Source organism: Sinocyclocheilus rhinocerous, unplaced genomic scaffold, assembly GCF_001515625.1.
Source record: "Sinocyclocheilus rhinocerous isolate Xijiao unplaced genomic scaffold, SAMN03320098_v1.1 scaffold757, whole genome shotgun sequence".
NCBI classification, from domain to species: domain Eukaryota; kingdom Metazoa; phylum Chordata; class Actinopteri; order Cypriniformes; family Cyprinidae; genus Sinocyclocheilus; species Sinocyclocheilus rhinocerous.
This window is the reverse complement of record NW_015662957.1, coordinates 132,120-157,279: the sequence shown is the minus strand read 5'-3', so window position 1 is coordinate 157,279 and position 25,160 is coordinate 132,120. Positions and strand designations below refer to the sequence as shown.

General features: G+C 35.6%; 2 protein-coding genes and 1 long non-coding RNA gene across 13 annotated transcripts in view; 2 read left to right on the top strand and 1 right to left on the bottom strand.

The window, feature by feature from the left end:
- The window catches only part of zmynd8 (zinc finger, MYND-type containing 8), a 21,917-nt gene extending 2,717 nt beyond the window's left edge, over positions 1–19,200 (top strand). The window contains exons 1-20 of one of the 5 annotated variants that reach the window (XM_016538854.1): positions 21–585; positions 2,769–2,836; positions 3,034–3,185; positions 5,661–5,882; positions 7,059–7,172; positions 7,645–7,737; positions 7,855–7,942; positions 8,214–8,269; positions 8,350–8,427; positions 8,530–8,645; positions 10,164–10,660; positions 11,136–11,273; positions 12,207–12,368; positions 12,823–13,389; positions 15,099–15,602; positions 16,012–16,211; positions 16,327–16,407; positions 16,514–16,592; positions 17,482–17,721; positions 18,071–19,198. In XM_016538854.1, the coding sequence (XP_016394340.1) occupies positions 2,812–2,836; positions 3,034–3,185; positions 5,661–5,882; positions 7,059–7,172; positions 7,645–7,737; positions 7,855–7,942; positions 8,214–8,269; positions 8,350–8,427; positions 8,530–8,645; positions 10,164–10,660; positions 11,136–11,273; positions 12,207–12,368; positions 12,823–13,389; positions 15,099–15,602; positions 16,012–16,211; positions 16,327–16,407; positions 16,514–16,592; positions 17,482–17,721; positions 18,071–18,237 (3,579 nt within the window). In that variant the 5' untranslated portion in view covers positions 21–585; positions 2,769–2,811 and the 3' untranslated portion in view covers positions 18,238–19,198. Of the gene's footprint in view, positions 1–20; positions 586–2,567; positions 2,585–2,768; positions 2,837–3,033; positions 3,186–5,660; positions 5,883–7,058; positions 7,173–7,644; positions 7,738–7,854; positions 7,943–8,213; positions 8,270–8,349; positions 8,428–8,529; positions 8,646–10,163; positions 10,661–11,135; positions 11,274–12,206; positions 12,369–12,822; positions 13,390–15,098; positions 15,603–16,011; positions 16,212–16,326; positions 16,408–16,513; positions 16,593–17,481; positions 17,722–18,070 lie in introns of those variants that run through there. The other 4 variants (XM_016538855.1, XM_016538853.1, XM_016538856.1 and 1 more) reach the window with 4 other exon arrangements.
- On the bottom strand, positions 17,544–21,908 carry LOC107728613 (uncharacterized). The gene is made up of 3 exons (XR_001638494.1): positions 21,773–21,908; positions 18,152–18,175; positions 17,544–17,589 (listed from the first exon to the last, which is right to left on the bottom strand). It is a non-coding gene; the product is annotated as an uncharacterized LOC107728613 (long non-coding RNA).
- The window catches only part of LOC107728611 (death-inducer obliterator 1-like), a 24,247-nt gene continuing 19,843 nt past the window's right edge, over positions 20,757–25,160 (top strand). For 4 of the 7 annotated variants that reach the window (XM_016538846.1, XM_016538851.1, XM_016538844.1 and 1 more), the window contains exon 1: positions 20,757–20,943. In XM_016538846.1, the coding sequence (XP_016394332.1) occupies positions 20,826–20,943 (118 nt within the window). In that variant the 5' untranslated portion in view covers positions 20,757–20,825. Of the gene's footprint in view, positions 20,944–22,013; positions 22,142–23,372; positions 23,423–25,160 lie in introns of those variants that run through there. The other 3 variants (XM_016538848.1, XM_016538850.1, XM_016538849.1) reach the window with 3 other exon arrangements.

The window sequence follows — 25,160 nt, the reverse complement described above, 5'->3', positions numbered from 1 at the left end:
GACCTGCAATTTACCACATCTCCGGTTCCATTTTCCAGCCTTTTCTTTGTCTCTTGGTGTTCACAAGGCCCTTGCTGCATTCCTGCGAGCCGCTCATTTGTCAAATCTCCATTCGGCTCCTACTTAACAAAATGGTCGCCCTTCACTGTGACTGCAAGAAGGGGAGGAGAATAAAACCATCTGACATGATTGTCCGAACATCTACATCCCACGTTTATTCACACCGGTAGTTTTCAGGGTAGAATACGAGCATTTTCCCGGTGAATGGCAGCAGCAGCAGCAGCAGCCCTCCCTGCATTGCAGCAGTGTATCAGAGCAGAGAGAGGGGAGCAGGGAGAGCCTGTGTGGCACACACAGCACCAGCCGCCCAATCGCGCGTCTCCGTGTGGCTCTCAAACCAATCGGCAGCACACAGCTGAGGTTAAAGATTGACAATCGCTCTGAGAGCAGCAGGGAGAGCAAGGCCCTTCTGGAAAATTCTGCACCTATCTTTGTCTCATCCCTCACTGCCTTTATATCTGAAAAAAAAACACATTTAAAAGGCTCAGCCTGAAGAATCTGTGTTCTGTGCCTGTAAAGAAAAAGGTATGCTGTTATTATATGTCAGTTTTTAGATGGACAGTCATACAATGCTAGTGTGACTGTGTGTTTTTGGGGAGGAAGCTTGTTTAAGGGTAAGGTTATAGGTGTATCTGTGATTGTATTTTGCCATTTTTAACTCATGTGTTCGGGTTGTTGTTTGCGTAAGAGGAACTGGATTCTGCTACGGGTGGGGAGTGGATGGTGCATGTAGGTTGGACGTGAGAAGGCCAAAAGATGGCAAGTGCTCAAGCTCTTTAGCTCTACAGATGTTTGCCTTGTGCATGATGCTCCCCATCTGCATCTCTGAAGGTTGGGGGTGCAGGACGGAGCAAGATATCACTGCCACATCAGGGCAAGCGCATTAGATAGACCTGGGAAATGTCAATAACAGTGTGATTCTCTGATCATCTTGAGGTTTGTTCATGGAGGATGTTCTCTGTTCCTCTGTTCATGAACAAGACATGGTGGGTGGGTGTGTGTGTGTGATAATAACCCAGGCATCAGGAGAGAAAAGGAGCCTTTTTAAAACCGCTCAGGCTGCAAAATGATGGGAAACGTTATGTCGCTTGGAAGGTCTCAATTTCCACAGAGGTTCAGCATTGGCATCAAACAACGCCTAATCTGATGAGTTATGGGCCATCGGTCTGATGTGCATATCCTATTCAGATGGCATTTGTGTGTTTATTGAGATTTCTAATAGAAAGTTCTCTCTTGGCAGTGAGAGGAAACCATCTTGGCGCTACTTCATGCAGTAATAAACTGCAAAATATAATTGTTTTACTCGGTATTTTTGTATTGTTTCAGTACAAACATTCTTAAATTTAGATATTTACTTGAGAAGCAAAATGATATCTTGTTTTCTAAAGTAAAAATATCGAAATTAAGTGAGTCTTTGCTTAAAACAAAATAAATATTTGCCAGTAGGGTAAGAAAACTAATCTTGTTTTTCCTTTGAATTATCAAGTTAAAGGTTCTTACCCCATAGGTAGATATTTTTTTCTCTTGTTGTAATCATACGTTTTTCAGAAAAGAAGACTTAATATCTTAGGTCATTTTGATTCTCAAGTAAATGTTTCTTGTTTTGAAGAAATGTTTAGATATTTTAGATAGTATTTCAATTTTTGCAGTGTAGAATTAAACTGGGTTGCCTGTTGTGTTCTTGGATTGGAGAAAAGCCCATTATTGTTTACTGAAATGAAAATGCTTTGCCTTTTTTTGTATATATTTACATAAAATTTGATGTTTTTATATGCCATGTCACTTGTTAACAAAACCATCAGGAACTGCCACAAGCTGATTGGTTTTTGCTAGTATCAAATACTCATTTGCAAGTTAAACCTGACACAAAATGTTTTATTTAATCTGCTTATTCTTAATGTTCGATTTCTACAACAATAAGATTCAGATTAGCATTTGTTAGGAGTGGAGAATAAGCATATTGTGTTGAGTCTGATGGAGGCCATGCTGTGAATTTGACGTCAAAGCGTCCTTCTCTTCTGCATTCAAACTGTTGAAACAAAACCTAAATTCAGTGAAGTACTATATGAAGACATTTGCTTGCTTGATGTTTGATAAAATGAAGTTATGATAGATTTCATTGTCTTTTTAGCGTCACTGTTGCCAAACACATTCCCTCTAAAGGTAAAAACAAAAATTCAACCAAAATTTTAGTAAAGCGATTTCTTTTACTGAAAAGAATGGCATGTGAAATACATTTACATTTAGTCATTTAGCAGACGCTTTTATCCAAAGCAACTTACAAATGAGGACAATAAAAGCAGTCAAAACTAACAAAAGAGCAACAATATATAAGTGCAAATGACAAGGATGTGCCTAACTGGATGGTGAAATTTTGATAAAGTGATGTGTTTGTTGAAACCACAAGCAGTTCTGTCTTAGCCGGGTTGAGTTGAAGGTGATGGTCCGTCATCCAACAAGAAATGTCTGTTAGACATGCTGAGATGCGAGCAGCTATCGTCGGATCATCAGGATGGAATCAGAGGTAGAGTTGAGTGTCATCAGCATAGCAGTGATATGAAAAGCCATGTTTCTGAATGACAGAACCTAGTGATGCCATGTAGACAGAGAAGACATAGAAATACAGGTGACATAATGACAAAACAGCAGGTATACAAAATGGACATTTAAATATCATTGATTTTCTTTTCTTTTTTTCATTGTGGCAGTTTGGCTGAAGGAGGAGGGAAGGAGTCAGATGCAATTGAAGGGATGGAAATCGCAACACGATCCAAGGGTGAGAATCGTCCTTTGTGGCACTCTCACAAATTTATTTCCACATTCAAGTGTCAAACCAGCGCAAAAAATGTCAGAGTTAATCATTCATATTTGTTGATGCTTTGTGGTCGGATTAAATTTTTTCAGTATGGTTTAGTTTATACCTACAGTTTTAACTCTACGTTTATGTCAGTGATTTGTACCATTGCTGTGCAGTCTCTGATCAAGGGTCAGCAGAAAGGACCGTCCCTAAGCGCAAGGTTTCCAGCCCTCCTCATTCCTCAAATGGACACTCGCCTTCGGAATCCTCCTCTAGTCCTGTAAAAAAGAAGAAGAAACCAGGAGCTGTCAATAACAGTAAAGACCAGGTGCAACTTTCGCTCTTTTTACAAGCCCTTGTTCGGTCCGGCATGTCCATTATTCACTCATTTCAGTGTCTGTGTCAGGATCTGTTTTTTGTTTTTTTTTGTCTTTTGGATGGCTTCGCCGTGGTGATACACTGCAAGATTTGATGGTATTCATCATTACCTTCACCCTAATATGGATGTACTTTTTTATGATGTAGTTCATTCAGGGTCGCTTGTTTTTCAAATTTACACCTGATTTGCTAAACCTGTAAAGAAGGCTACCTTATATTTGGCCACTTTAAGATTTGTGTGCACTTTTGGCAGATGTTACAAAATCTGCCAACAGCCTTGTCAAGTAATAATACAATTTTCTGGTTGCAAATGTTTTGTTAAATTTAATTTAATTTTAGTTATTACCAAAATCTTGTCACTCTTATCACACAAAATATTTAGGCCTATATTTAAGATTTATGTATTTTAATAGCATATAAAATGTTAATTCATTTGGATTAAACTGTTTTATAATAAACGTAATGTGATGCATATTTTTAGTCATGTATAACTGAAATAAGTAAAAATGAGATTTATGTAATAGTACAAAAAAACTAAACATGTTTTAAATACACAATAACCAGGTATATATATTTAATACATGAATCCAATTTATTAAATGTAAACTAATTCATACATTTTAACCACTTAAATATTCCATGTTAATCATTTTACCTGATTAAATGTAATTGTTCTCACAATTAACAGATTTATGCAGATTAAAAAAATCAAATAGAGGCAAATACTTAATTTTCCTGTTGTTTTTCAAGCATACTTTCTTGAAACATAAAACATTTTGTTGATGTTTTAGCAACAAGAAAATGAAACATTTTGCTGTTTTAGCTAAGTTTTTTTAATTAAGTGTCAGATGTGGAGTAAATTATCTTTAACAACTTCGTTTTTAAGAATTAAATAACTATAATAATATGGATTTATAATTTGAATAACAGCTATATTTATACAAAGGCAAAGCCACATCTTAAGTGCATAAAGGACTGATGTCCAACAAATGAAATAATTAAATCAATGAATATTAAATCAAAAGGTCTGTTTGATCAGGCTATTATAGTAGCAAGAGTTTGTCAATGTATTAATGCATTCCTGTGTTCTTGTTTTATTTGTGACCTGTTGGCATACGTGTTTTGACCGATGTAGCCATTGCATCACACCTTAAAGGGATAATTCACCCAAAAATGAAAATTACTCCATGATTTACTCACCCTCAAGCCACCCTAGGTGTATATGACATTCTTCTTTCAGACGAATACAATCGGAGTTATGTTAAATAACGTAGTTGTAGCATAAGCTCCGGTGAGAATATGCTAGTCTCGTGAGAAACAAGTTTTGTTTACAGCAAAGGAAAACCAGTGTCCTCTTGGCTTATATCGAAATCCTCCGACATTTTTCTTTACAAATCCTCGTTTTGTACTACTAATTCGTAAACGGTGTTTTGTTTCGCTCTCTCTTCTGCACTTCCACGTTCGTCACTTCCGTGTTCGTCACCGCGTTTGCCTACATCCTACGTCTTCCGCTGGACGCCACTCTCTCGTGAATGCGCGTACGACAGTTAGCGGAAGCTAGAGATTAAGGTTTATAAAATTGTAAATATGGATATTTTTCTTACACAAATGCATCGCGTCACTTCAGAAGGCCATTATTAACCCCCCGGAGCCGTGTGGACTTCTTTTATAATGGATGGGTGCAATTTTTTGGACTTCAAATTTTAGGCTACCATCCACTCCCATTATAAAGCATGGATTAGCCTGGACATTATTTAACATAACTCCGATTGTATTCGTCTGAAAGAAGAATGTCATATACACCTAGGATAGCTTGAGGGTGAGTAAATCATTGGGTCATTTTCATTTTTGGGTGAACTATCCCTTTAAGCATCATCACATCTACTGTTTCAGCGTCTCACACCATGAGCGTTTGCTTAACAGCAACCATATGCGAACAGACCATCCTTATTGTCAAGCCCTGGTATAGGTTATTGATAAATCCTCGAGCTGACCACTACTGTTTTTACAGGGGATCCAAACAAAACATTTTACCTTCTATAAAAGTGTCATCTTTTGACAGTGAAATTAATTTTCGCAAACAACCTAAGGTCCATGCCTTAATATAATGAGCCCAGCCAAACAAATGCAAGGCAGGTGGCTGTCATGCAAGCTAAGCAGAAATGTGTATCCAGGGACAGCCTATGGTGCAGCTGCAATGAATTATTAGTCCTAAACTTGTTTTCTTCTCTAACAAGGATGCATTTACTTTCATGTTACAGGTTGAATGCCATTAATTCAATGCTCATTAGTCTACATTTGCCCTCTTCTGTCCTTCCATGCCACTTCTTGATCGATAACCTTTGTGCCTGTTGGTTTTGTCTTGTTATCTTTAATACCTATGTTTTGAAACCCCAACCCTCTGTTTCTCTCGCCCGCATTCCAGTCAGAACTAAGACATGGTCCCTTTTACTATGTGAAGCAGCCCGCACTCACCACAGACCCTGTTGATGTTGTACCGCAGGACGGGCGGAATGACTTCTACTGCTGGGTGTGTCACCGCGAGGGCCAGGTGCTCTGCTGTGAGCTCTGCCCGCGCGTCTACCACGCTAAGTGCCTCAAACTGGCTGCAGAGCCCGAAGGAGACTGGTTCTGCCCTGAATGTGAGGTACTGGCGCATGCGGCTCCACTTTGTCTAAAAAATCATCTTCACAATGCAGATTGTTAGTCATTTGTAAATATTTTATTTAGGGCAAGATACTACAGGCATAAATGTTGTTTATTTTATGAACTTTCTCTATTTGTGTCTAGATTTCAAATGCAATACATATCTTTAAGGCTGTTTTCAGATCCCCCCCCTGACTTAAGTAGCTCTTGCATACACCAAACGTTACAGTCTTGTTCCATCTTTATTCTAAAAATAGTTTTTTTTTTAGAGAGGTTTTCTTATTTAAATTACCTGATTATATATATATATATATATTCAATTCAATTCAAGTTTATTTGTATACTCACTACTTTACATTGTAGCAAAGTGTCATTTCTTCAGTGTTGTCACATGAAAAGATATAATAAAATATTTACAAAAATGTGAGGGGTGTACTCACTTCTGTGAGATACTGTGTGTATATATATATATATATATATATTTATTGGGGTTTTTTTTCTTTCTAAAAATGCGATTTTTTTTCTAGCTGTATTTTCTGATTTATGAAGTGATAAATGGATTTCTGTATTTATTTTTTGTAAAATCCTTTGACCTTGATATGTCAACAAAATGAAACAATCATTTTGAATCTGGCTTTATCCTGTGTTTAAATATCTGTTCTGGAAATGTATGATAATTATTCCATATTTATTTAGATAATGCCAGTATTTTAGAAAACTTGTAATACAAATTTATTTTGCAATTCCTAAAGTAATCAATCAACTGGGGAAGTATGGTGATATCTATCAGCTATATTTACTTTCAAGTTTTTACTTTTTTTTTTTTCCAAAGTCCATTTATAATAATAATAATAATCAAGGTTTCTTTCACCAAAAAGTCAAACTTCAGATTTACCTGACAATTTCCCACCCTTTCCGACTGGCTGATTTTGCTTCTGTAATTTTAAAATGTTTATAATGTATGTATTACTATGTAAATTAATTCTGATTGACTTTTTGCATTTGAAATTTGTAATTGCTGAATAATAAACATAAGCTGTAACTGGCAGCATACCATGCCAACGATATCTGAATGATATCAAAAAAGGAAGAAAATTCTGCTTTTTATGACATAGAAACATCCCTTTAATATTTGCATTAAAATAAAGCTTCAAGTATTTCTCACTTTTGTTTACAGAAAATAACAGTTGCAGAGTGCATAGAGACTCAGAGTAAAGCTATGACGATGCTCACATTGGACCAGCTGTCTTTCCTGCTGAAGTTTGCTCTCCAGAAGATGAAGCAGCCTGGTGTAAGTTTCATGACTTTGCGGATCTATGATTTAGTCCATGATATTAGAGAGTTGTGCCTAGATCTCGCACAAAAACAATGCAACTATCAGACATTGCTTTACCAATTTTTTTAACATTGTACACTTCATTATGAAATGAGAGTCTTACATTTAAGCCCCTTTCCTCATAGAACAAGCACGGGCACATTCTGCCCACCTGAAAAGCTTCATGAATGTGTCAGTGGTGCTCTTTAGGATTGCTTTCACACTAGAGCTTTTCACATCACAATTTGGTTTGTTTGGTTGGGTTAAACGTGTTTTTTAAATGGCATGCCAACACAAGTGTCATTCTGTGCGTGCAATATCCTATTCAAATTACCGTAAGAAACGGGAAGCACTGGTTGCCAAAAAATACTCTGACAGTGATTCAGGTATTACAATGTGTTTTTTTATTTTTAACTTTAATACAAAAATATTTCTTTCTTTTCTTCAGACGGAGCCGTTTCAGAAGCCGGTGTTGCTGGAACAGCATCCTGATTATGCAGAGTATATATTTCATCCCATGGATCTCTGCACTTTAGAAAAGGTGAAAGTGAAGCATTTGATTCAGAAAAATCGACACACTCAGGTCCTTAGGAATGTATAATATCTGGCATCTTATAAAAGTGTTTTATTAGTGTGTTCACTTTTTGTTCTCATTCAGAATATTAAAAAGAAAATGTACGGCTCCACTGAGGCTTTCCTGGCTGATGTGAAGTGGATTTTGCACAACTGCATCATTTATAATGGAGGTCAGTTGCTAACTGTTCAACAGTATTGTAGCGAATCAGCTCACCGGGAAATATGAATAATTAATCATAACTAGTTATAGTTCGCAGACATCCTGGCACCCAGTTTATTGGGTGAGGGGTCTGTGACGATTTGTTAATCTAATGAATAACTGATTTGTTAAATCAAATGAAAAATTGTGTGTTTGATTGGTCCAGCCGCTACAGTATTGTCAAATTTGTTTCTGCTGAATGTTTGTTTTGTTAAAACTCTTTGCGTCTGTTTTTCTCTTAGGCAACCATAAGCTTACAGCAACGGCTAAAGTTATTGTAAAGATCTGTGAACATGAAGTATGTACTGTAAATTATAAGCCAAAATACATAAACACTTCATTCAGTGCCAGGTTTTTAAAAAAACAATTACTTTTCAGATGAATGAGATCGAGGTCTGTCCAGAGTGCTATCTCTCTGCATGCCAGAAAAGGGACAACTGGTTTTGTGAACCTTGTGTGAGTGTATTAGACTAAACAAAATGAAATTCCTTCTTCACATAGTAACTAGTGTGAGTTAACCATCTGTTCATGCGATTTTTGTGTGCATCACATCATCAGAGCAACCCCCACCCTCTGGTCTGGGCCAAGCTGAAGGGATTCCCATTTTGGCCTGCTAAAGCTCTTCGAGACAAAGATGGACAAGTGGATGCACGGTTCTTTGGGCAGCATGACAGGTGAGGACTGCTGAACTGGGTCCTCCTAACCATTTACAAAATGTCAAGCAATAAATCTATTTGCTCCATGTTAATCTGAGTTTTTACCAGAAGTGACAGTCAGCAGTGTTGCATAATAGGATTTTGACAGCACATTTACATGTTGAGACTTTCTTTGATTACTTGGATAAAAATTAATTTTAAAACGTTTTTTATTATTATAGTATAAAAAAAAAGTGATTCCACATTCTGCCCAGTGTTCTGAAGTCGTATTAATAATTTACATTTAAATAGTTTAATTTAAGTTTAATTTTAATTTAAGTTTAAGTTTAAACTTTTAAATAAGAACAAATACTTCATGAAAATGAATATTTAATTTTTTTTATTAACATTTAATTAAATTGTGTAATTTGATTTTTTTTTAAATTACATATTTGTTTACATAAAACACTGTTACTGAGCTTCTATGTGCACAGACCCAACTAATAAAATCTGTTATTGATTATTTTCATTATGGATTTTTTTATTATTTTTTTGCTGCAATTTTAATTAGATTTTGCAGCCCTGCTTTTCTGAATGGAACTATGAATGGAACTGTGCTAGCAATTAAAGGATAAAAAAATTTAAATATTCATTTTCATGAAGTATTTGTTCTTATTTAAAAGTTTAAACTTAAACTTAAATTAAAATTAAACTTAAATTAAACTATTTAAATTTAAATGTTTAATACTTCATTGAAATCATGCTTGTAACACATGTAATGGAACTGTACTGTAAAAGTAACTGTAATAGGATATTAATTTAAGAAGTTCCTTACGTATATAAAATGATGTATTTTTTGTAAATGTAGCATTCATATTTAAACCATAAAACACTGTTACTGAGCTTCTATGTGCACAGACCCAACTAATAAAATCTGTTATTGATTATTTTCATTATGGATTTTTTTTTTTGCTGCAATTTTAATTAGATTTTGCAGCCCTGCTTTTCTGAATGGAACTATGAATGGAACTGTGCTAGCAATTAAAGGTTTAAATATGAATGCTACGTTATTACAAAAAATACGTATTTTATTCTATAAAAGTAAGAAGCTTCATAAATGAATATCCTGTTACAGTTACTGTTACAGTACAGTTTTATTACATGTGTTACGTGCAGGATTTCAATGAAGTATTATTAATTTAAACTCTAAATAAGAACAAGTACTTCATCAAGATGAATATTTTAATTATTTTATTGACATTGCTGCCTTATTGGTTTTGTGTGTGTTTACATAAAACAATGTTACTGAGCTTCTATGTGCACAGACCCAACTAATAATTTGTTTTCTTTTTGCAATTTTATCAGATGTTGCAACCCTACATTTTTCCAAAATACCATTTCTCATAGCTAAAACTAATATGTTTTGATTTGCTGTGAATGATATTGCGATGTTTTTTCAGTCTAGTTGAAGACTAGAAAATTTACATGACACTTCACAAAATTTATAGAAAACAGTTGGGGTCAAGCATAACTTAACTTATCCGTTTTTATTTAAAGGGCCTGGGTTCCTATTAACAACTGCTACCTCATGTCCAAAGAGATCCCCTTCTCTGTGAAGAAGACCAAGAGCATCTTCAACAGTGCCATGCAGGAGATGGAAGTATACGTAGAGAACATCCGGAAAAAATTTGGAGTCTTCAATTACGCTCCATTTCGCACACCTTACACACCAGACAACCAGTTCCAGATGCTCCTGGATCCCGCTAACCCTAGCGCGGGCTCCGTCAAACCTGAAAAACAGGAGAAGATCAAGTTCAGCTTTGATGTAACGGCATCTCCTAAGTTGCTCGTGGGAAAGAGCATGGTGTCCAGTGGAAACGTAGGGAGTGGAAGAGGAAGGCGAATCTCGATGTCGGACATGCCTCGTTCACCAATGAGCACTAACTCCTCTGCCCATACGGGATCTGATGGAGAACAGGAGACTGTAGAGAAAGGTCATGCGAGAGCGGCTCTGCCACATAACAACACTGGAGAGGAGTCAGTGGACTGCACTGGTATATAGAACATTAAAACACACTGCTGCTTTGTGTAGCGTATGTACTGTTCACATGTCAAACATATTAAAAAGTGCTATATAGTAGAAATTGAAGCAACCTGCCAAAAAACATGTACTGCTATGGTTTTAGACTCTGTAAAGAAATGCGGTAACACTTTAGTATTGGGACCAATTCTCACTATCAACTAGTTGCTTATTAGCATGCCTATTATTAACATATTGGCTGTTTATTAGTGCATATAAAGCACATATTCTACATGACCATATTGTACATCCCTAATCCTATCCAATACCTAAACTTAACAACTAACTATTAATAAGCAGCAAATTAGGAGTTTATTGAGGCAAAAGTTGTAGTTAATGGTTTGTTAATAGTGAGAATTGTACCTTAAATAAAGTGTGACCAAAAATAAATTTCATAATAATATTTAAACAGCGGTATGTAAGATTAAAGGTTATTTCTGCTATTACAGCTTCGCCTGCCCCTCCTAGAGCAGGTCTCACAGGAAACACCTTAGAGAGCCCTAAACCTTTCCATTCACCGGCTCCCAGCACCCCTGTTAAACAGGAGAAGACCCCCACTACCGGCAGCATCCTCAACCTCAACCTCGGTAAACTTCCTTCGGTTGATTAATCCATTGATTATTTCTTTGATTAATTGTTTTATTTGATGATAGCCAAAAGTGTGGGGTCAATAAGATTTGTAATATTTTTCAAATGCTGCATTTATTTGATAGAAAGCACAGTTTTTACAGAAATATTGTGTATTAACTGTTTCTATTTTAATATAATTCTGTCATGGCAAAGCTTGGACTTTTCAGCATCATTACTTCCAATCTTCTAATATGCCGATTTTCTGCTCAGGAAGCATTACTTATTATTATTATTATTATTATTATCAGTGTTGAAAACAGTTGTGCTGCTTATACAGTGATAAATATTTGTACAGGATTCTTTGATAAATACAAAGTTCAAAAGAATAGCATTTATTTGAAATATTTTGCTTTAATGTCACTTTTGATCAGTTTAATGCTTACTTGCAGAATAAAAGGGGAAAAAATCTTACTGACTCCATACTTTTGAACGGTAGCATATATAAAGCATATGTTATATATCACATCCTGCCTACTGTTCTACTTTAAACTGAAGGCAATAAATGAAAATAAATGTATGTATGGAGTATGGAGACAACGGTATACAATGTGCATAAAAATGTTTAAAATATAAATATAACATAAGTGTACAATGTGAACAGAAACAAGGCAATATGTTGTCCTGTGTGCAAGTAAACATGAAATCAAAATTGACCCTACTTAATTTCTTCATAATAAGACATTAAAGTCTCAATGTGGATAATTCATTGGTGTTGTTATTCCACAAAAAGCCTTTCTCTGTCTTCCTAGAAATTATTTATACATGACATCTTGTAGTTTAAAAATAGATGTCATGTATTAAAATTTAAAACTTCAGTATTACTCAATTCAGTCCGTATGTTTTTAGATATGCTCATAATGGGCTAGTGAGAGCCTTGTGATCTCTTTCAGATCGTAGTAAAGCAGAGATGGACCTGAAGGAGCTGAGTGAAAGTGTCCAGCAACAACAGCAGCAGGGGGCTCAGCCCTCCCTCACCTCCCCTAAGAGACAGATCAGGAGCCGTTTCCAACTCAATCTGGATAAGACCATCGAGAGCTGCAAAGCACAGCTGGGTCAGTTCAGATTGAAATCTGTCAAGGTTACGTCATCAGCCATTTTGACAGTTTAAACTGACGTACAATCGCAATTGCAACAGCTTCCAGTGTTTTGCTGCCATTCACAAACCATTCTATTAAAACTCTCCTGATGTATTTTCTTATGTTTCTTAAGAAGACGTTTTTGTTTTGTTAGTCCAATGTGGTTTTGTGACAAAACATAAATAATTTTTGACTAATTATGCCTATATGTTCCCTGTTAGGTAAAATAGAGTTTTGCTTAACTCATTACACCTTCTGGAATATCTAATAGTTTTTAGAATAGCATTTTTAGAATTCTTAATATAATGAAACTGTTGTCCCAACAAAAAAAAATGTTTTTTTGAACATTTCAAATAGAAGAATTATTGATTGAGAATGCGCAGCCATTGTATTACTTTCCTGAAGGTTAAACATTTACTCTATCTCACAGGTATAGATGAAATATCTGAGGATGTGTATAAAGGAGTAGAGCACAGTGATTCAGAGGAATCCGACAAGTCTGACTCCAGCGACAGTGAATACGGCAGCGATGATGAACAGAAATCTAAGAGTGGCCAAAACGACAAAAACACAGTTGATGATAAAAATGAGAAAGAGCCACCCAAGAAAAAGTCAAAACCATCAGTGGCTACTGGTGAGGACAAAGACAGCAGCACAGAGTCTGCTGCAACAGCCAGTACAGCAACCAAAGGAGAAACCAGCCAAAAAACAAACACCTCCGAGCCTATAGCTAAAGACAAACCAGGTATGGATTCCGAGAAAGAACCTCCTGAGAAACTGAAAGCTGCTCCCGCATCCCCAGATTCCAGAGAGAAACCCAAGGGCTCTGAAAAGGCCGTGCAGCCGGCAACTGTGGATGTAGACATGGACTCGGACTCTGAGAGGGAGCTGGTCATCGACCTGGGAGAAGAGCAGGCAGGGAAGGAGAGAAAGAGGAACAGGAAAGATTCAGCCACTGTCACCGCACTCAAAGAGCCCACAGCCTCCAAACCTGAAGGTCAGATTTCCTTAATAAATCAGTGTAAGAATTAAGTCTGGGTAAAACTTCTAGCAACATCAGCCAATTGCCATTAGACCAGCAGCATCAAGTAAGTTTTACAGTGGTGGCCAAAATTATTAGAACACTTGGCATATTTAAGAGGTTTCAGTTGTTTTTGTTGAATTGGCCATTGCAGTACCCATAAAACGAACTATTGCCGGAACTACTTGCGACAGAAGGAATCTGCTGGAACATTGAAAATGATGGACAAGCCCCCTCAAAGTCTGGACCTCAACCCCATCGAGCAAATTTGGAGCGAGTTGGAAAATAAACCGGACAGATCTATTGTATATTCAAAGGAAAGCCTTTGGTTTGAGTTTCAGAAGGCATGGGATAACATTAGTGTTGAAGTTCTCAGGAAATATACTGACACTATGCCAGAGAGATGTGCTGCTGTAATTGCTGCAAAAGGTGGACATACCAAATATGAAAGTTAAAAGTGGATAAAAACAGTAAGACTCGCTTCATCGGATATTTGTTGTGCTCAGAGCAACCATTTGCATGTTATACAAACATTGAAATGAAATCATGTTTTGGAGGCAAAAAAGCTCAATATTTTCAGATCTGTCAGGTGTTCTAATAATTTTGGCCACCACTGTATGTTAACATTAAAAGTGAACCAGTTTGCAAAACAATAACAAATCACTTGATGTTTAAAGGTGCACTCAGTAATGCTATTTATAAAGTAATTAAAAATAAATCAAAGAAATATTGAAATAAATAACTAATAGATCATATAAACTGAATATATAACTTACATAAATTACATCTATAAAGCAACCCAGATCCACGTAAAATAAAACTGCTTTTATTTGATTTTTACATGGATCCGAGTTCCTTCATGCTGATCGCTACATGATCACATGACTTGCCGAATGCTACTACTACTACTAAGTAACCCCATTATTATCAGACATTTTCACTTACATTATAAATAAATGATGAGTGACTGCAAATTTATACAATGGCATGGTAAGCGAAAACGTTTTAACTTGCCTGATGTTGTCGTCAACGCTCTTGCCACACATCGGAATCGCTCTCTCGTCTCATACAAACGCAACTGCGCCATCTTGCGCCTCAGTTAATGATTGTGATGAAATTGAAAATCACCTCAGAGGAGATTTATTAATATTACCGTCATATTGTTGTAGTCTTTGTCTTGTTTCTAAGTCAGTAGTTTTGTACGTTGGAGTAGACGTTTTTTTGTAGCTAAAAACCTTTATCTTAAATCAGTATTTCATGCCCATGTATGTATTTATCAAGTCTTTAAGTGCCATATGTATTAACATAAATGACAGAGTGCATTATTAATTGGGGGGATTTAGAACCACGTTCAACTGGACAAACCAACAAATGTCTTTTTTTTATAATAGTTTGAAATAGTTTTTTTTTTATATTTTCAGTTTTCATTTTAGTTATATTAGTTTGTCATTTTATTGTGTTTTTGACATTTTGTCAGTATTTTTGATATCTGCTAATAATGTTAATTTTGTTGTGTGTTTTAGTTATTTTAGTACATCAGGTTAAACTAAATTAAAATGAGAAGCGTTACTTTGGCAACTATCTTTTAAAAAAGAGTTTATTTCAAGTTAAAAAAAAAAGTGTTTTTATGGTGTTTGGTTAACTATAATAACCATGTTTCATGCTATCATTTTCTTTGATTGCAGGTAAAGCCACTCCAATTTCAAGCAGCCTAACCCAGCCTCAAAACTCGACGGTCCTTTCCTCCTCCCCAACTGTTACGGACCCATCTCAGTCCCCGTTGGCCGCACCGCTTAACATAATACCCCACACAGCAGCTCCAACCAGCACCAATCTGACCTCCTCCACCCTCCCCATCACCACTCCCTCCACCGCCAACAGTTCATCACCCATCTCCACCAACACAGTAAAGAAGCAGCGGCCCTTACTGCCCCGAGAGACTGTACCTGTGGTGCAGCAGGCCGTCGTGTGGAACCCCACCACCAAGTTTCAGACGTCCTCTCAAAAGTGGCACATGCAGAAGGTGCATAGGCAGCAGCAGGGCCAAACGCAACCGGCCACGCAGGCGCAGGTGTTAACGCAGGTGCAGCGCAGCCAACAGCCGCGGCAGCAAGCACAGGTCTCCTCATCCTCGTCGGGACAGCAGCCTTCATCCAGCACCAGATACCAAACACGACAGTCTGTGAAAAGTATGCAGTCGATTTGAATTAATACGATATAAATGTCATATGTACATCACCAAAGTTGCATTTATTTGATAAAAAATACAAAAAACATTATTCAACTGTATTTCAACAGTATATTTAAGAACTGAGCACCAAATCAGCATATTAGAATGATTTCTGAAGGATATTGTGACATATGGAGTAATGGCTGCTAAAAATTCAGCTTTGCGTTACAGGAATAAATTACATTTTAAAATGAATTAAAATAGAAAGTTAATTGAAATTGCAAAAATATTTCACAATGTTACTGTTTTACTGTATTTTTAATCAAGTAAATGCAGCTCTGCTGAGCATAAGAGACAGCTTTCAAAAACATTCAAACATCCTAATTGTTCCAAACTTTGTAATAATATTGGTGGTTGTGTTTCTCCAGCAGTACAACAGAAAGACTCGCCACACACCACCTCCACCTCTGCCGTCACACTGGTGACCAGCACACCCGTATCAGCCTCCATGATGGCAGGACCCACCATCAGCTCTTCCTCTTCATCATCAACATCCACAACTGGAGACTTCCAGATCCCCACCACATCTGCAGATGTAGCAGCTGATATAGCGAAGTACACTAACAAAGTGAGATTGCTAAGAAAATGGGGGTTGCAAACTATATGTTTAGATGAAAACCATTTTAATTGTTCTATTAACACAATTATAGACGTTTAACACACTGTTTTTAAATTATTAACAGATCATGGATGCAATTAAAGGGACAATGACTGAGATATATAATGACCTTACCAAAAGCACGTCGGGAAACACAATAGCAGAGGTTTGTATTTGTTAAGTAAATCTGGAGAAGTGCAAAGCACTGTGGGTGAATTATTTAACACCTTGAAAATATGAATAAAACAGCCATTTTTATTTTGATGTTACAGATTAGACGGTTGCGAATTGAAATTGAAAAACTGCAGTGGCTGCATCAACAAGAATTATCAGAGATGAAGCACAATTTAGGTATGTGATTTTCTGATAATACAGTACTAGTCAAAATTTGAAGTGGATCAAAAAAGTTCATCAGAGTTATCCTAAGACAAGAACGTATTTTGGTTTTAGGACAACTTTGATGAAAGATTTTGATCCACTTCAAATGTTGACTAGTGTAGTTTATTTAATGTAGGGATGCACCAATAATGATTTTTTTATTGTGAATTTAATAATTATTAAATTATTGTGTGCAGGGGGATGAGCATGTATTTTCCAATATCTGCCTAAAGCAATAAACTAAAAATCGGTAATATCGACTGTTAAATTATATAGATCCCTGTGATTTCCACAGTGTGGAAAATATGGACAGAATCACGGAATCCAGTCATAAAAATGGAATGTACAGTATAATGCAGAATTTGTCATATTTATAAGTTATTAATTTATAAATCAAAATAGGCAGTACACCTAATTAGCATGATATGAATTGGTGTGCTAAAAAAATGCTATCACAATACAAAGTCTGCATGTCTGTGTGAATGACATGCAATTTCCTTTACTACACATACTCAAGCACACATGACATGTCAAGCACATTACAGCACTTCAATTTTGGAAAATCTAAAACAAATTTCATAGGGCCCTAACAATTACATTTTTGTTATAGTTGTAATAAATTGTTGTAGTACATCTTTTTCAATTAATTAGACATGCTTTTTGTTTGCTAAAATTTAATTTAACCATTAAAATGGAATCCAGTTAAAATGGAGAAAGAAAAAAAAACTAATTTGAGAAAAAGTAAAATGGAATTTGGGGAAATATAAAAACCGATTCTATAGGGCCTTACTGACATGGTACCGATATACTGTGCATCAACAATCCATCCTGACTGCATATTTGGTAAATGTGATGTACTCAGAGCTAACCATGGCAGAGATGAGGCAGAGTCTTGAGCAGGAGCGAGAGCGAATCGTGACGGAGGTCAAGAAACAGATGGAGGTGGAGAAACAGCAGGCTGTAGATGAAACTAAAAAGAAACAATGGTGTGCAAACTGCAGAAAGGAGGCCATTTTCTACTGCTGCTGGAACACCAGCTACTGCGACTATCCCTGCCAACAAGCACACTGGCCTGAGCACATGAAGTCATGCACACAGTCTGGTAAGACATAATATCAGACTATAGTCCAAGGCTGCATTTATTTCTATATTTAGTCTTCAGTGTTACATGATCATTCAGAAATCATTCTAATATGCTGATTTGGTGCTCAAGAAAATGTTCTTATTATTACCAATGTTGAAAGCAGTTGTGCTGCTTCATATTTTTTGTGGAAACCATGATATATTTCGCTATTCTAGAAGTCTTTTGTAACATCAATTTCATGCATCCTTGCTGAATAAAAGTATTTCTTTCAACAACAAAAAAAGAAACTGAACGCTAGTGTATATAAGTAGTGTATGGAATGACTTGTCTTATTAATAGGTGTTTGAAATGACTTTGTGCATTCTAGCAACATCTTCACAGCAAGAACAAGAGTCAGAAAGCAGCATAGATGTTACTCCCAAAGCCCCTGGACAGCCGAACAACACACCTAGAGAGACTGTATCTGCTACACCTGCAGACAAAGACAGTGAAGTGGATAAAGCCAAGGACAGTGTCGCTGTCACTATGTCCTAGCTCACATGTACAAAACATACACTACATCAGCACTTACGTCTGTACAGCTGTACATAGATGTTGTCAAATTCTTCACTACAAAAATTGTTTTAACTAACTTGCCTGATTGTGCTTGTGTTTTTTTTCTGTGTACGACTGTCTGAATGTTCCAATTCTAAGACACAAAGACCACCCAAACATTTCCTGCTGTAGGTTTGAGAGGGTTGTCTGCTTCTTTGTTGGGTTCGATTGTAAACAAAAAAGACCCGTTTATTTTATTTTATTTTATTTTATTTTTTTCAATCTTGTCGTACGTGGGGTCTGATAACTTTTAAGTTCATCTTTTTAATGTTGCCAAAATATATTTATAATATTCCGAAAGCCTCGTCTGCTGGTAATCTTTCAAAGATGAGTCACATCAGTCATTTTAAAAATGATTACAGCGAAATGGTTGGTTTTTTTGTTGTTGTTTTTTTCCAGTTCCAGAAGCTAAAAAGAGTATTGTGCTGTATTCATTTCTTATTCATGCTATTTCATCAAAAGAGCATTTGGTTATATAAAACTTAAAAGACTACATTATATCTTGATACATCGCTAAGATGAGTTTAAACACTGTTCCACAAAATATGACTACTTTATCACTATCTTGTTCGATTGTGTCTCCATGGAAAAGAGATGGTAAAACTGTATTATCACTAGATAAGAGTGAGAATTATAAATCTGTTTGATTTCCTGTATCTTAAATGCCTTTGTTTTTTTCTGTTTCGCCTGCTGTTCACTTCTGTGATCTGTTGATGTTGAAGTTTGTGACATCAGTAGGATCTCATGGTTCTCTTTTTAAGTTTACCTTAAAGTCGAAAGGTAGTGTTAGATCATTGATGAATGATAGTAGATTTTGTCCTGTTTATATTGTTGGTGTCAAACAATTGTTAAGATGATAATTACTTTAAGATGAGTAATTTGTTTCCCTTTTTTTTTTTTTTTTAAGTACCCAATTCATTTTATTTGAACATTGGCGAGATGTATTATTTTTTTTTAAATTACATTTTAATATTAACAGGACTGTAACTTCTCACCAGTACAGGTGATTAAGAAAGTACTTGTTTAATGCAGTTTTTGTTAGTTATAATTTTGCATATATCATTCATATGATGCTGTATTCTCAATGTTTGAAGAACAGATTCTTAAGAACACATAAGATACTGTATCTATGAACCCCAAACAGAAACATTCCTTATGTTATGCTGCTAATAGTGCATACATATGGTATTTCAAACCATATACAGAAAAGGAGAGCGGTTGAGAGTGGCTGTCAGTCTAAAGAAGAACAGATTGATGTTTACATATTGTATATAAAGATCTGGTAGTCTAAATTGTAATTTAATAGTTTTTGTATGGTGCAAGTGAATTAAAGAGAACACCTGATAAAAGTGTTTCACATTGGAGTCATTCTTTGATTGACTATAAAAAAAAAACTACTTTATTTGGACCTTCAAATGTGTTTTAATGTGACAGTATTCACAAAAATCTTTGAAATGTTATATGCTACATACATTTCTGGGTTGTGTTAAAGTGTAATTCTAAAAAGAAGTGATTTGTTTTTGCCACAGAATGATTGTGGTGACTTGTTGCTTTATAGTTTTGTGGACATCTCTGTTTGCTGCCAAATCTTGTATTGATGGCTGAATCTGAAGGAAGGCAACAAGGCAAGGGGGAATCCAATGTTTGTGTAACATCCTCTCTAATAATATGCACTCATTTGCTATGTGTCTGTCAAAAATGAGATCCTGGGGTGTAAAAATGGAAAATGCATTACTGAAACTTCAATGCATCAAATATAGAATTCTTATAATGCATTCTAATTAGTCTACTATAATACCCAGTGTAATACAAGTAGATATTATATGCAAATGCAAGTAAATTCTATTTTAAAAAATATTTTAATGGAAAAATATTTTTTATCAATTGTTTGACTACTATTACTAATAACAATAAAATATGTAAATTCCGTCAAATCCAGATCCCCAATTATTAACCAATCGCATCAGAATAATATAATTAAATTGTACCAGTTTGATTTTTTTTACATGCATGGTTTTTGCCAAGCAGGAGGAGGTCAGATTTTATAGCTGCAGTTACTGTGGAATAACAGAAACAGTTGAACATGTGCTTTTACATTGTGAGGCATATAATAGACAAAGAAAGCAACTTGTTGAAAAACTAAGAGATATGGAAATCAATGACATTTCAGTTATGAATATATTTCAGAATGCACAGAAACATCTAAGGGTTTATGATTTTCGTCTAAAATATCTGAGATATACAGATTTGATTAGAAGAATTTAGTTTTTTTTATTTTTTTTTTTTTATTAGTAGTATATGATATATTCGTTCATCGAGGCCTCACACTCCATCCCAGTAGGTGGCGGAAATGCACCTTAAGCTGGTTTGCCAACCGCCATTAAACACAAAAGAAGAAGAAGGTCAGATTTTCAACTGCAAACTAGATGGCGCACTTCTGCTTGCCAGATATTCTCAAATGATGCATTTTCACCTCCACGACACTGCGTCGCTGTTCTACAACTTCCGCTTCGAATGTGCTTTGCCTCATGCTATGCACTACAAGCAAAGCAAATACTGCATATTCGCCACCATCATCAACAAGAAGAGAAAATGGAGGTCATACCGTTACACTGACCGTAGGCCGAACGATCTTAATGCTAACAAGTGAGTAACTTATGCATTTCTAGTTGTATTGACCACTAATGCATGCTATTTCGCCGTTCGTCTGTGCTGAATAAATACAGAGATGCAGATACAGTTAGTCAGTTTTACAGCAGAGAACCTCGCGCTCCAGTAATGGCGCCATGAGACTCCATATTTAACAGTTATTTGAAATTATAAGCAAAGATTATTCCATATGGAATCCAACAACCCGGGACACGCTAACGTTAGTAAACAGCTCAGGTTTTGTCTCTAAATTAAATAAAGCCGAATCTCTGTTTTGCTAACGTTATATGAGTTTAAACATGTAACTTAATTCTCCCTTGTCTATTGGTAGTCACGTTTTTAAATTACAATTTGATTGTACGTTATTCTCTAAACTATCTAAGTTACCGATTGCTTTCCGTCTTTATTAAATGTGGTTACTACGACTTTTTTTTTTAGATGCAATAACGTTTTTTGGCTTTACTGTGTTGACAAAGTGGGTGTGTGCAGTCCTCTGGTTTTGCACTAAACCTGTGCATTGTTTTGCCGCTTTTAAATCTAATTGATCGTAATGTGAAGTACTTTTCTTAATGTATGTTTATGTATTTTTCTGGACGAGGGGAAGGTAACGTTATATAAACCTAGTCGGTGCAGATCTGTTTTATATTGTCTATGTCTGTTGAGGAAACTGTACAGGTTTAAAATATAAAAAAATGTCTCCAGCATATTTTGCATGAATATGAACTCTCTCTAAATTAGTTTGGCATTAAATAATACATTTATTACGTGTACACGATAACCGCTTCTCACGTGGCAGCTCTCCGTGACCAGTGCTATTGCTACTTACGATTAGCAAACGAATCCCTTTTTGAATCGGTTCAAGAAACCAGTCGGTATGAATCGTTTGCGGCACTGGGACACATTAAATCCTATAAACATACAATAAACACGCTTATCAATAACGTAATAATCAGCAGCTGATATTTTACGTACATAGGGTTTTATTGGAACGCCAGGACCTAGGGACCACGTGATGGCGTCACTACCAGATGACGAAGAAGAACCACTGTATCGGATGTAATTGATTCTTTGGCTGTTCGAAAGAACCGATTCGCAGAAATGAGTTAGATTTAGCACCATTAGTACATACCGCAGAGCCAAGTTAGAATTGTATTCCGTTGTATTTCTGCGTCATATACACCTTGAGACCGCATGAGTGAGTCTAAGGAACAAAATAGCTGGGATGAAAGGATCTCTTGTGTAAGCGAGACTGCGCACGATCGGGACAGTGAAATGGAGGTCGCACGCTAGCGATTAGCTTAAGCTAACTGGCAAGTAACAACTGGAAACTTGTGTTTTTTCTCTCATTTTGCGCCTTCTTTGCATTACGCAAATGTATATTTTACAGCAGTTAGGGGCGTTAGTTCTTCGTGTCAGTTTTGTTGGGGTGTATGTGTGTTACTATGACACTCAATACTGTGGGCGGCCATGCCAGAACACAACGATGTATGTTTTATTTATTTTAAAATTTAGCATGCAGGAATGCTGTATTTATAAATACATCAGAAATCCTTTTGAGAGTGGATTATCTTTCCTTAAATTACACTAGACGAGGGTGAATTCATGGATCTCAGACACGTTTAATAACTGGGCCTTGAGCACGTTTTGTAATGTGACAATTATACGTGTTTTTAAAACTGTACGTTTTGTTCCCCGGCTTAGTTTGTTGTAGTTTGTGTTCTCTTAATATTATTGGATAGCAATTGTGTTGTACATGACGCCCAGTATGTCAAATGTGAAATTATTTTACATTACTTAGTAATTGTGTGTAAGAGGGATTATAGCAGTTACAACATGAGCTGTCGTCTGCTTGTTAGCGATTAAATGTGCATTAATTTTGCAAATGTGTTTTGCAAAGTGTAGGACTGGCTTTCGACTTGAAGGTGGTTGAACAATATTTTTAGTGGTTTAAGCTAACAAGAAAGAGCAAATCAAATATATGACATTTAATCCTGTATAAAAGATTAATTTGCTCATAGTATTCAGGTAAACAGATTATTTGTTTAAATGTATTTTCTGTAGGGTTTTTTAGACTTACTAATTTGTCATTTTCATGTCACTCTTAGCCATATATTCCATGTTTTTACCAAAAATATGCAACATTTTGTGAAATATAGGCTATGGTCTTCATTTAGTTGATATTGAGTTACAAATTTAGTACATGGTTGGAGTGCTTACTCTTGTTTGTTTTTTTTTGTTTTTTTTTTAAAGTGTAACCTGATAGACTTCCAACTAGTTGAAAATGAAGGAACATGAATTATATACAGAAAGCTATATATGAAGTAAGAAAGTTATATGTCCTGATATGTTGATGTAACCACCTTCCTAACCTCATAGAGCTTACATCTTAATCAGTTTTAATTGTTTTTGTGTGTATGTGTTTATAGATCAGTATCTTAAATAGAAGAGTTCCAGTCATCGTCTTCATAGCACACAGGTACAGCATTTCACTACTGTTATTATGAGACTCTGCATGGTTTTTGACAACTGAAGTCTCACTGTTACTGTTTATTTTTGTGAAAGTTGTTGGCTGTATTTGTGTCCTGGTAACTTGAACCTTACAAATGTAACTTATGACACATTATCTCATTTGCCAAATGCACGTTAGAGCCTGCAGGTGTTGTCTTACAGCAGGTCTGGTTTTCAGATTGCATTGTTCAAGATTTGTACAACCTTTTTTAATGTTTAATAATGCAGCCCTTTTCATTTAAATGGCTTTCATTGTGATGTGCAGCATTATGGATTCTTTTAGCTTTAAACCAGATGTATTTGAGATTATTATAAAAGGCCACCAAAGATGACATGTTGTTGTATGAAACTCAAAATAATGAAAAGTAATTTTTGCAACTTAATATGAAACGAATTCCTTGTGACTACAAATGTGAAATGCATTGCAATAATTATGAAAATAGCTGAAAAGGCATCAGTTATGGAATTCAGAAATGCATTATTATTAATATACAGTAGCGATACTCTATGTTTTACACTGTTGTATGATACTCAAAATACACACCTAAATTGCGGCGGTTTAATTGCAAAATTTTCCAGTAGCAGACAACCTTGATTTATGCATGTCTATGTAAAGTACTTGAAGACAATATTTATTACAGTTTTAGTCAAAAGAAAGTTTCAGGAAGAAATATATATTCAAATTTAAAATGGCCAATCACACAGACTTTGTATTATGAATGTTTCCCAATAATCCTGCGTGTTTTTAGGAATAAAAATAATAATATTATTGAATATTACTACTACTAGTAATTCACTCTTTTCTATTTTAATATAAATTGAAATGTAATTTATTGCTGTGATGGCAAAACACACCTCTTTATCAATTTAATGTGCCCTTGCTGAATACAAGTATTAATTTTTTTTAAAAGAAAAATGCACTGAAACCAAACTTTTTTGGTAGTTTTTTTTTTTTTTTAGTTTTACTGTACTTATTTTACACAGCATTTGCACAATTCACATAAAACAATTTCTTGTTTATTGTCCACTGATGTGAGTGGAATTTGGAATTTGCATGTGGAAATATAAGATTCAGGGAGCAGCATTCTCTGAATTATTCAGATTGAACTTAAAGGGTCATGAAACCCCCCGTTTCAGCACTGGTTAGTTCTCACCACAGTTTAAAAAAATGCTAAAAAAGTGGGCGTGGTACGGAGGAGGGGGAAGAGGGGAGACAGACAACACACACAGCTTAGCGTTCTGACAGTTACACTTCGCTCCCATCGGATGCTAACATTGTCTTCTATGATGTGCAACACAAACACCTCTGCTAAAATCTCAGTAAAAGTAGTCTGGGGTTTCATGACCCTTTAACAACAAAGATGATATGGTTAGTCTATTTGTTAGTTTTAGTTGCTAGAGGAAATAGAAAGCCCCAAGATATTTCTTAAGTAAATAAGACGAAATATGATATCAAACACCACTGCCTCTTTTCATTTTTATTTAAACATATTAATAGCTGCAGAAATGTAGTTCAGGGAACGTACATGCATTACAATGAAACGAAATATTATATCAAACAGTATTGCCTTTTTATTTTCATTTTAACATATTAATAGATTAATAGAATAAAGACCAAAGATTACCTGTTAGATTTACCCAAAACAAATTATATCTTATGGTTGACCACTACAGAGACATCAGAGCCAGCGGCAAATGTCAGAAGG